Source organism: Populus alba, chromosome 13 (assembly GCF_005239225.2).
Source record: "Populus alba chromosome 13, ASM523922v2, whole genome shotgun sequence".
Taxonomy (NCBI): Eukaryota; Viridiplantae; Streptophyta; class Magnoliopsida; order Malpighiales; family Salicaceae; genus Populus; species Populus alba.
Genome location: NC_133296.1, coordinates 14,764,130 through 14,776,506, shown reverse-complemented (window position 1 = coordinate 14,776,506; position 12,377 = coordinate 14,764,130). Strand labels below are relative to the sequence as shown.

The 12,377-nt window shown below is 31.0% G+C and overlaps 2 protein-coding genes across 3 annotated transcripts; both read left to right on the top strand.

Moving 5' to 3' along the window:
- Nucleotides 1–7,812: 7,812 nt before the first annotated feature.
- Nucleotides 7,813–8,772, top strand: LOC118040142 (protein ACCELERATED CELL DEATH 6-like). Its single transcript, XM_035047011.2, has 2 exons — nucleotides 7,813–8,428; nucleotides 8,564–8,772. Exons 1-2 carry the CDS (start codon nucleotides 7,813–7,815, stop codon nucleotides 8,770–8,772), a joined length of 825 nt encoding a protein of 274 aa, XP_034902902.2.
- LOC118040155 (uncharacterized) lies at nucleotides 8,431–11,327 on the top strand. Of its 2 annotated transcripts, XM_035047023.2 has the most exons (5): nucleotides 8,431–9,117; nucleotides 9,219–9,278; nucleotides 10,633–10,720; nucleotides 10,917–10,967; nucleotides 11,215–11,327. In XM_035047023.2, the coding sequence occupies exons 1-4, from the start codon at nucleotides 8,929–8,931 to the stop codon at nucleotides 10,928–10,930; spliced, it is 351 nt and encodes a 116-aa protein (XP_034902914.1). In that variant the 5' UTR covers nucleotides 8,431–8,928; the 3' UTR covers nucleotides 10,931–10,967; nucleotides 11,215–11,327. The 2 variants fall into 2 exon arrangements, with proteins under 2 accessions (XP_034902914.1, XP_073259858.1); XM_073403757.1 differs by having other exon boundaries at nucleotides 10,917–11,318.
- The last annotated feature ends 1,050 nt before the right edge of the window (nucleotides 11,328–12,377 follow it).

Here is a 12,377-nt window from a genome sequence, read left to right as displayed (position 1 = left end):
TTCAACACTTTAATTAAAATATAAAATTATTGAATGCTTTTATCATCTAAGTGTTCCTTTAAATGTTTTAGAGCCATATTATTCAAAAACTTAATTTTACAATGTTAAAAATAGTTTGTAATTATACTTCCTCGAACATCTGTTGTCGAAGCCGAGATTGCTATATTCATTACATCTATAACATTAATCTTCTCTGGATCAAGGATTCCAATTTCGTATGATCCTGATATGAATCTTTAATATGGTGTTCGGGTAGTAAGAAAAACAATTTAATTTTTTATTGATGGGCGTGGCAGCTTCTCCGTAACATTTTTTCTCCTGGGTTTTTGGAAACTCTTACAGCTTATCAAATCAGCTTCTTCATCTTCTTCTTTTTTTCTTTTCTGAAACAAATAGGCAAGAAAAGAGAAAAGGGGGGAGGTCATGTTGAAGAAGATGAAGATTTCTTATGTTTTTCTTGGGGGGTTCGGTCTGTGGTTTTCTCCTAATCAAGATTGATTTCCATTTGTTGTTAAGGTATTGTAATTCCTTTTGTTGTGATTGATTTTAAGGTTGATTAAAAAGGCACTTGATACTAGCATCTTCAGTTTGGAACTAAACACTTTCAAGCACAATCCACAAAGAAAAAAGATACCAGATGTCTCAAGATTTGCCTTCTATATGTAAGTTTAACTATAGCACTTTTGGGATCCCTGTTTGGATATGGTTCGTGCTTTTTTTAGGTTAATTTTTGTTACCTTTCAATTTTAATGTTTGCTTCTGAGGATTAGAGTTAGGTTTTTTTTTTTATGTGTTGTTCATCTCCTTTGCTTTATTGGTGTTGCATCCCTCACCTACCTCTTCTGTAATGGGATTTTCTCTTGGAAAATCTCAACCTCTTCAGCTGCTTGCTTGAACCATGTCAAAAAGATTTTTATTTGGCCCAACCTGATCAAACTCAAAATGTCAATTTGTGTTGGACTGTATATATTGAGAAAGCTTGGCCAATACAATAGTGACTGTTATTTCCTGACAGAAGTATAGATGAATTGTATGATTCGTTGTTATATGATTCATTGGCATAATGTGAAGGTGCATAATGATTTGAAGTAAGGAGGCGATAGAAAATGATATCACATTGATGGTGATTTGATTGTTTTTGGTTGAAAAATGAGCTTGTATATTTTATATATCTTAAGATATTTAAGAAGGGTATAGTAATTGTTTTTTAAAATATTTTTTAAAAAAACATTTATTTTTAATATTAACATATTAAAATCATATAAAAAACACATATTATTTTCATTCTTGGCATGGATTTTGTTACAAAATTTATGAGACACCAAATTCTTTGCCTAAACACCACGTTCATCAAACCCTTTTGATGCAATGTTTTTTTTTTTTTATGGAAGATCCAGCAAATCTCTTTGAAAACTAGAATGAAATGCTCACTTTATATATATATATATATATATATATATATATATATATATATTTCAAAAATATTCAAAATTCAAAATTATCTTTAGAGCACGAAAAGATAAACCTTCAAACTATAAAAGATCAAATTATTAGAAAAATAGCTAGATTAAAAGATTTGACAAGATGAGATGAAGGAAGAAAAAAAAAAAAGGTTATTGGTGCTTCAATTAATGACTTTCAATATTGTTATCCTCTAATTAGTATTAATAATACTTATTTTTATGGTAAGTGCTACGCTAAGATGTTGGTTGTAGTTGCTTATGATACGAATAATAGAATTTATCCATTATATTTTTTTTGATATAGAATAAAAGACAAACAAACCTAGTTTCATTTTCCGAGATATTCATGTAACCGATGCAATATGCCTCTGATATCTGAGAAAGAATTGATTGGTATACAATATGATTTTATATTTATTGAATACCAAAATAGTTTTATTGTGGATGATGACTACTAATTAGTTTTTAATATATGTATATAGATTAATTACTTGGTACGACAAGCTTAGAAAGCAACAATAATTATCTGTAAAGATGTCGATAAGATGGGATATAATGTGGCCAACATCACCCTCAATTTATGTTGTGACGGACTTCAAGAAGTTAGGGAGGTTCAATGTCTTGAAGCAACATTAATGGAAGATGAGATTGCTTATCGTGAAAGTGTTAAGGATGTTGGCTCGTCCATGATCATTCCAAGTCCATCAGTGTACTAGGATGATATTGGTTCTCCTCAAACCTACATGGATATTTCAAACCCGGCCTTGAATTGAATGAGCTGGGAGATTATTAGATATAATTATATGTTGTAATAATTATGAATAGATGTATTGTTAGTTTAATTTTTAATAAAATGTTATATTATCTTAATCATTAGTGTATATTTATTATTTATGATTTAATATATTACATGCTGCTTCTATAAATTGCATTTTAATAAAAAAAAAATTGGTTATTTTTTTATTGTACAAATTATTGTTTTTTTTTTTTTGAAAATTAAGAGCAAAATAGATTACTCCTAGATGTCTCTATTAAATGAGTCATAGATGACATATGGAAAAATGATCTTCCCAAGCAATGTTTTGAAACCCGGCCCGGCGGGTCGACCCGGGATCCGGCTAACCTGGGACTGGGCCAAGTTGAAGAAAAAAAGAAGAAAGGAAAAACCCGGTGTGACCCGGCGGGTTGACCTAGCAAGATCTGGCCGCAAACCCATTGGCTTTTGTTTTTTTTTCTTACCAACACGACGTCGTTTTAATTATTTTTTTTTTAAATGACCCAGCCGACCCAGTAACCCGATCAAAACTCAAAACTCAGGCCTTAAACCGGGCCGGGTCTTAAAACTATGTTCCCAAGCTAAGATATCTCAAGTTGCAACACCGCTTTTGCTGCCTCGTGCTCCTTCTGAGGACTACATCGTAGGTGGATAGAAGATACCACGGGGCATGATTGTGATGGTCAGTGTATGGGCTTTATATAGGGATCCAAAGTTGTGGGAAAAGGATGAGAGCTTCGAGCTACAAGGATCTAAAAATATACCAACTAGTGATGTTCGGATCTCTGCTATTGATATCGAATATCCAATTTGCATTGATATTAATATTGATGCATATTGCGACTCGGTGAGCTAATTAAGATTACTAGGGATAAAAATAAAATAAAATAAAAAAAACAAAAGTTGTCATCTGATAATCAGTGACCATAACTAATTTTTGAAGGTTCTAAATAATATATATATATATATATATAATTTTATTATTATATAAATAAATAAATAAATAAAAGTATCAACGAGATCAAATATCTGCGTCCCATCCCTCCTCTAATTTGAATCAATAAGGTTCCAGGTTCAAGGCATTTGCTTTAGATTTGTGATAATGTAAAAAGTTTTTTTAAAAAAATTATTCTAATATATTTGTATAATGTTAAAAATTATTTTAATATATTTTTAAATAAAAATCACTTTAAAAAACAACAACTATTTTACTTTGAATTACCCCATTAATAATCTCTTTGACCATCAATCTTGGTAAAAAGGCAAAAGAGAATTTTGAGGTGTATAACTGAACTCATCAGGTCTTGATTTTGTTTTTTAAATTTCATCAGTTCGAGAATCACTAGAAATTTATATAATCGTTAACTTCAAAGTCTTAAAAAATTAGTCGAAACGCGCTTAAACTGACCCGAATATCTATTATTAAAAAAAAAAAAAAAGCAAAGGAGTAGACTATTCTCTTGATTACGAGTGTTCGGTTAAGTTAGTATATTTTTTAAAAAATATCGCTTAAGTTGTGCACAAGTTCTACACTTAAAAAATTGGCAAGTTCTGCACAATCAATCAAAATAAGGTCTACACTTCCAAGATTAGCTCTTGGAAAGCGAAACTTGACAACTATTCTCTTGTCCCGACTTTGGAAATGAAAGATCGGAGTCTGGACGAAGTACCTTCCTAGCATCTAAGAGAACATCCATCTGCATCAATATGGACCGAATCAACACAGACCGAGTCCAGAAAAGACTTAAGACTAGCAAGTTGCATAGACTAAATACTTTTTTTCTGTTTTTTTCTTTTTCTTTTTCCAAACGAAAGCGATTTCATCCAATAAGACTTCGCTGGCATTGTCTGAAAATTCAGCATCAGTGGCTTCGACCTGGTCAGACAATAGCTAAAACTATAAAAGACAAAAAAACAATTTTTACATACTCTATTAACTCTACAGAGAAAAAACAAAAAAAAGACGCCCTTACAAGTCATAAAATCAGTTTCTCACATATTGTTAGGAGTGCTCGACACGTTTGTTTAGATAATTTACAAGTTATAGTTTGTTATTAGAACACTATCGTTAAGTGTTATATATTTGTTTTTTTTTAAATTATTTTTTATTTAAAAATATATTAAAATAATTTATTTTAAATTACTTTAAACATAACACATTAAAATAATTTAAAAATATTAAATAAAAAATTAATTTAATGAAAAGAGGATGAGAGCTTCGAGCTAGAGAGATCTAAAAAATATATCAACTAGTTAATTTCGAATCTTTGCTATTGATATCAAATATCCAATTTGCATTGATATTAATATTGATGTCTAGTGTGACACAGTGAGCTAATTAAGATTATTAAGGATAAAATTAAAAAAAAAGTTGTCGTCTGATAATTAGTAACCATAACTAATTTTTGAAAGGTTCTAAATAATATATATAACAATTTTTATTATTATATAAATAAATAAATAAATAAATAAAAGTATCTATGAGATCAAAATATTTTCATCCCATCCCTCCTCTAATTTGAATAAATAAAATTCACAGGTTCAAGATCAAATATATTCACAATATTGTTGTTCTAATTTGAATCAATAAGGTTCACAGGTTCAAGGCATTTGTATTAGATTTGTGATAATGTCAAAAAAAAAAAAGGAAAAAAAAAGTAAGATTCACGTTACTTAAGATTCCATTGACATGCAGTTTGGTCTATTTTAAATTAGAAGTCCAGCTGTCTGATATGTATAGCTGATTCAACAAACACTATATTTAATTTCTTTTGCCATGTCTAGCGTAGCAATATGGATTCTTTGCATGGATTTTGTTAGAAACTTTATGAAGCACCAAATTCTTTGCCTAAACACCACGGTCATCAAACCCTTTTGATGCAATGTTTTTTTTATGAAAGATCTAGCAAATCTCTTTTAAAACTATATATATTCAAAAAATATTCAAAATTATTTTTAGAACACGAGAAGATAAACCTTCAAGTTGTAAAAGATCAAAATATTAGAAAAATAACTAGATTGAAAGATTTGATAAAATGAGATGAAGGACAAAAAAAGAAGAAGAGGTTATTGGTGCTTCAATTGATGACTTTCAATACTGTTATCCTCTAATTAGTATTAATAATACTTATTTTTATGGTAAGTGCAAAGTTAAGAAGTTGGTTGCAGTTGTTTATGATATAAATAATGAAATTTATCCATTATATATATGTTTTTGATATAGAATAAGAGACAAACAAACCTAGTTGCATTTCTCGAGATATTCATGTAACTCGATGCAATATGTCTCTAATATCTAAGAAAGAATTGATTGGTATGCAATATGATTTTATATTTATTAAATACCAAAATAGTTTTATTGTGGATGATGACTAATAATTAGTTTTTAATATATGTATATAGATTAATTACTTGGTACGAAAAGCTTAGAAAGCAGTAATAATTATCTGTAAAGGTGTCATAAGATGAGATATAATGTGGCCAACATCCCCCTTAATTTATGTTGTGACGAACTTCAAGAGGTTGGGGAGGTTTAACGTCTTGAAAACAACATTAGCGGAAGATGAGATTGTTTATCGTGAAAGTGTTAAGGATGTTGGCCTATCCATGATCATTCCAAAACACTTTAAAAAATAACAATTATTTTACTTTTAAATTACCCCATTAATAATCTATTTGACCATCGATCTTGGTAAAAAGGCAAAAGAGAATTCTGAAGAGTGTAACTGAACCCATTAGGTCTTGATTTTGTTTTCTAGATGTCACTAGTTTGAGGATCATTAAAGGTTTATATGATTGTTAACTTTAAAGTCTTAAAAAATTAGTCGAGATGCGATTAAAATTGACCCGAATATCTATTATTAAAAAAAAATAAAGGCAAAGGAGAAGACTATTCTCTTGATTACGAGTGTTCGGGTAAGTTAGTAAATTTTAAAAACATATCGCATATGTTCTGCACAATCAATCAAAATAAGTTGTACTTTAAAAATTGGCAAAAGCGAGAGGGGATTAGATTTTTCTGTTTTCTTTTTTCCAAACGGAAGCGATTTCATCCAATAATAATTCGCTGAATTGTCTGAAAATTCAGCATCAGTGGCTTCTTCGACGACCTGGTCAGACAATAGCTAAAAATATAAAAGGCAGACTCGTATATAGGTAATTTAATTTACCCAAAACAGCTTTGGTAAAAGAAACACTAAACATTACCAGTAGATGTTTAATTGAGAAAAATTAGAGGTTACGGTTTATATTATCAATAACCCATTGAAAATGCTTAAGAATAAATACTAATAATTAGCCAATTTAATTACAGCTTCTCATCATCCTGATGGCATCCCAGTACAGATCCCTCTACTTCTCAAAATCCTTTTGTATGTTGTCACCTTTAAAAAGTTAATTTAATAAACACCTAGGTTATTTTCCTCTTTTCATTTTTATCTTCATTCACTGAGGTTACTATAAAAAATAAAAATAAAAATATTATTTTAATATATTTTTAAATAAAAAATATTTTAAAAAATAATTTTTACATAATATTAACACTACAGAGAAAAAACAAAAAGAAGACGCCCTTACATGTCACAAAATCAGTTTCTGACATATTGCTAGGAGTGCTCGACACGTTTGTTTAGATAGTTTACAAAGTTATAGTTTGTCATTAGAAAACTATCGTTTGACTTGATTTTAAATCTTATTTGAAAGTGTTATATATTTGTTTTTAAAATTATTTTCTATTTAAAAATATATTAAAATAATTTATTTTAGATTTCTTTAAACATAACACATTTAAAAAAATTTTAAAATATTAAATAAAAAATATTTTTTTAAAAAAATATTTTTAAAATATAAAAGCAAATATTTTTTTTTTATAATCGTGGGTGTCCGGACCAGCTTACACAAACCTCGACTAATCCTTCAAAGCCCTGAAGTTAACGATCATGCTAGCTGGAAACACTAATTAATCTTAATTTAATACCAATGAAATAGAAAATAATTGTCTTTTCTATATACTTTCTCTAGTTCTGTTACTATCATGTGCCTTACATAATATATCGGATCATATAGATATCCTTCCAACACAACTTAAGTTATTGAAAGGATCTCAGAGACCCATCAAAACATGAAAGTCAAGATCTTTTAAAAATTAAATTCTTATTTAAAGAGTACATAACCGCATGAATAAGCTTATACTAGCATGTTGGTTTGGGATTTTTGATATAATTTACAATCCCAACCATAATGCATGGAAGCTTAGAAAGTATAAAGCTGGTGGTTATTGAGATTTATAACTCTCAAATTAATAATTTTTAAATAATAAATTTAGGATTTGACGTTAAATTTTTAAAATTAAATAATATAAGATTTAAAATAGTAAAATCAGTGGATTTACTTGTTGCCTATGACATGTACCAATCACAAATTGCCGTCAGATTTGACTCAAAGTAAGGTACTGAATTTCTGGATTTACTAGGTGCCTCGGGCATGTGCCAATCACAAATGGTATTTGGAGAAGTTTATATATATATATATAATTTTTGTATAGCTGATTCAACAAACACAATATTTTCTTTTGCCATGTCTAGCGTAGGCTACGAAGCAATAAACATTGATGAAAACTCGATTCCGAGAGATCACATGGCAAATGCAATGATAGATAGTCAGTTGCATGAGTGTGTGAGGCAGGACAATACTGCGGCCTTTAAAAGCCTTGTCGAGCAACATTTAACAGAGAAGCTAGTGACACCCTGCGGTAATACACTTCTTCACGTAGCTGTAAGCTGTGGAAGTGACAATATTACATCTTATCTGGCTCCAACGTTTCCTTCTCTAATCACCATTCAAAACAGCCAGAAGGACACAATCCTTCATCTTGCTGCCAGAGAAGGAAAGGCCAGTGATGCAATTAAATCTCTTGCGGAATCGAATCCGAGCTTGATGAGGAAGACAAATACAAAGGGAAACACTCCTTTGCATGATGCAGTGATCACCGATAACAAAGAAGTTGCCATTTTCCTAGCTTCCAGAGATCCAGAAGTGGCCTATTACAGCAACAAGAATGGCAGGTCCCCTTTATACCTGGCTGTTGAGAATGGCAATAAGAACGGGATACTTGATGATCTCTTGGATTTGGGAGCTTCGATTCCTATAACAAGAGAAGATGGTGATGCCCTACCAAAACGAAAAATCCCCTGTTCATGCTGCCCTCGAGCAACGTAACATAGGTGATCACAATGTCTATACTCACTAGAAAATGATTTACATACAAACAATTGTTGCAAACCTATCATCTTTATATTCATTTGAAACATTTTCTTTTGATTTTCAGATCTATTGGAGAAAATTGCAAAAGCAAAGCCAGAGCTATTATGTCTCACTGACGAAGAGTTGGGAAATTCACTGCATTATGCATCATCCATATGTTTTCTGGAAGGAGTTCGATTCCTATTAAAGAAGTTTCTCAATGGTGCTTATAAACAAACAGAGAAGGCAACTATCCAATCCATGTTGCATGCAAAAATGAATCTGTTGATATAGTGAAGGAATTTCTTGATATTTTCCCATATCCTAAAGAATTCCTCAATGAAAAAGGGCAGAATATTCTTCATGTAGCGGTTGAAAAATGGACAGGGCAATGTGGTAAGGTACATACTCGAAAACGATCAGAAGATAGTAGAACCACTGCTAAATGAGATGGATGAGGATGGGAATACACCTTTGCATTTGGCAGCACGACATGGTCAATCCATGGCTGCATTTGTTCTTGTGCGTGACAAACGCGTTGAAAATTCAATTGTTAACAACGAAAATTGTACACCATATGATGTTGCGAAACAACAATCTCAAAAGGCTGTAGACCAATATGACAAAACAGATGACATGGTATGCTATATGATCATCATTTATCGAGGCTACAAAAGTACATATTTTAAGAGTATTATTTATTTAATATTTTGGTTTGTGGGCTTCCTCTTTGTTGCCAGCTTGCTAAGGAACGAGAGCAGTTTGATTCAAAGAACAGTATTCCTGCGGACGAGATCCAGGTATGAGAGTTCTGTTGAAAAACAATGTTGTTACACTTTAAACCGTTTGGTAACGTGGCTGCGGGTGAGGTTCACCCGCAGCCATACATAATTTTATTTGGTAACGTAAAAGATTCTGCTTTTTATTGGTAAGGCCCACGAAAAGTTAAAATAAAACCGAGGTTCAGGAGAAGCAACATTTTGCTGCTTCTCCTGATGGAAGAAAGTTGGAACAGTGGAGCATGGCTCCACTGTACAGTGCGAGTGCATCAGTTTAGTTTTTTTTTTTTTTAATTTAAAAAAACCAGAAAAAGTTGAGTTTAGGTTTTTTTTTTTTTCTGAAAAACCAGAAAAAATTAAATGATTTCACTCGTATTATTCATATGAACGTGAACAATATTTTTTTTTGTTTTTTTTAAATCATGAAAACTGTAGTTTTTGTCGAATGAATTTTGTACATAATAAAATTGTAAATTTTTGTTTTTTAAAAAATGAGTTTTAGTTGAAAAAACTAGTATTTAATATTATTTATAACACTACATAAATTAGAAGGATATAGCATGATGACGTAGCATTTGTGAAATTTGATCACAATTCCAATTATGTTCTTGCCCGTGTCTGACCTAATTAAAAAAAAATTCAATTTTTAATTGTGTTTTATTCAAAAAATTAGAAAGAGATCACTTGATGACGTAACAAAAAATTTAGTTTTTGTTGTTGCGTGTTTAAGAAACCATGAAAAATATAGTTATTGTTGGATAGATTTCGTATGTGATGACATTGCATGTAGTTTAATAAAATAATAAAAAAATATTTGATATCAATATTATTTATTTCATGATGTAATAATAGTAGTTAAATCTACAAATATTTAAATTAAAAGTATTTTTTAAATTATTTTATAACCTCAATTTAAAAAGTATTTTTTTAACAAAACACATTAAACTACTTTTTGTTCAACCTCAATTTCAACCACAGTTTTAACCAAATATATATTTTTTTCAAAACCAACCTCACTAAAAATACTTTTTATAAAACAACTTTTTTAAAATCATAATCACAACAGCAACTGCAATACCAAAACACACCCGACATGGATTCCATTTCACTAAAGGATATCATATTTTACATAATAAAGGATGATGTCATGAAAAAATGGAAACAGAGTATATAAACTTAACACTCTTAAAAGCTGACTGAAATTCAGGACTAAAGATATAATATAAAATCGTATCCTTAAACCTCAATTAGCTGTTAAAGCTTTTGAGTGGTTCTTTGATAGACTCAATCATCCTTTGTCAGAAGAGCTCATGTCATGTAATTTGTACAATTATCTGCTCTGCATTGCTTCATGATTTCTGTCTTCATTCCTCAGATCGAAGTTAATTCAGAAGATGTGAAGGATGGAAAGAAAGAATTCTACAACAGAAAAGTCCACCGCTTCGACTGGTTCTCAAGGAAAGGTACAAGCTTACATTGACTACACAAAATCGAGGTTAATTATCTCTTCTAAGCTCAAAGAAACTACTTTCCAAACATGGGCTGATCATCAGTTTCAGTGGCTTATATTGTTGGCTAGCCATAGCACAAAAGGAAAGAAGGAAAGAAAGAAAAAAGAGGTAGCTCTATTCATTAACTTAAAATTATGTTTTTTTACAGGACAAAGCAGTTGATTCAAAGCACTACAAGCTGCTTGATTATTATGGAACGGTAATATTACACATCTTCTTTCCTATATTTTTTCTAGTCATCCCTATTCTTTTGAACATCTACTTGAAGGCCGATTAATATATATTCTATACAATTATTTTCAAAATTCAGAAATTATTCCAGAATCGTGCTTGTTCTTAAAAAAAAAAAAAAAAAAAAAAAGGATTTCAAGGCCAACGCTTTTGCATGCGATTGAGGGAGTGCCAGAAACTCATTATTATGAAGTTTGTTTCCCCTTGCTATGCAGATGACAACATTATCTATCTTATACTTCCATGCCCGCCCTGAGAAATCCCTATATGAGCGTTTCACTAGGACTCAAGGCAAGCAGCCAAGGAAACAGGAAACAAGGATCAGGATACAGAATCTTCTTCTTGTGTAACCTTTGCGGGTGCTATACAGATGCCACAACAAAAGGATAAAAATAACAGCACTGCATTTTACACCAGTACTACTGCCTCCCGGGACAGCACTGAATTTAACAGCATTACTAACAGCACTGCCTTTGACAGCACTGTTTCATCTCTTTTGGATGGTTATTTGTGTCTTGATGTGTGGGCTTTAAATACCTCTGTGGTGGCAGCTATAATCCTTCTTTGGACAAACTTGAATGATGTCAAGTTTGCACCATTAGCACTTTGGTTTTCATCGTTAATGGTGGGTGGGTCTATTTACATGATGTGCTTGTCATTCTTTTTTGCTGTAACCATAACGTTATGGGGTGGATCCACTTATGGGCCGTTCGCAATCATCCTTATAGTGGTGGGGATCGCGTTTTTCGTTGCCCAAACATTGCTTTATATTCAATGGATTCTTCCACCATCCGTCAACCAAATTATGGAAGGATTTGGTCTCAATTTATGTCTACTACATCTCGTTTTTCGTGGCTTGTCTACATTTGGAGGTGGCTGACTGATAAACTTCCTGATCTCTGTAGAAAGAGATAGTAAACTATCCAGGTTGATCTTCATCAAGAGAAGTCAGGATTCTGAGGGATTGCCCTCTTTTAAAAGGTTATTTTTGGGATGAATAAAACATCTTGGAATATTGTGTGTGCCTAGCTATTGAAATAATAATTTGAACTTGTAATAACTTCTGAGTTTCCGGTTGAAATAATGAATTGAATTTGTTCTATCAATATGTTCTCTCATAGATAAATATATTTTAGGAGAAAAAGGTCAAGTTGAGTTCATTTTCTTTGATCAATAAGTTTATATTCTAATGGAATGGACATGATGTAGTGCTCGATAAAAATAACAATAATTTAAATCTTAATTATTTTTTGTTCCTAAACTAATATAAATCATGGAATTCAGAATCAATATTGAGATTTAGTGTATGACTAGCCTATGAATCCAAATCACTTTCTTTTAATTAGATTCTTCAACTTGTATTGTATACTACCATTTA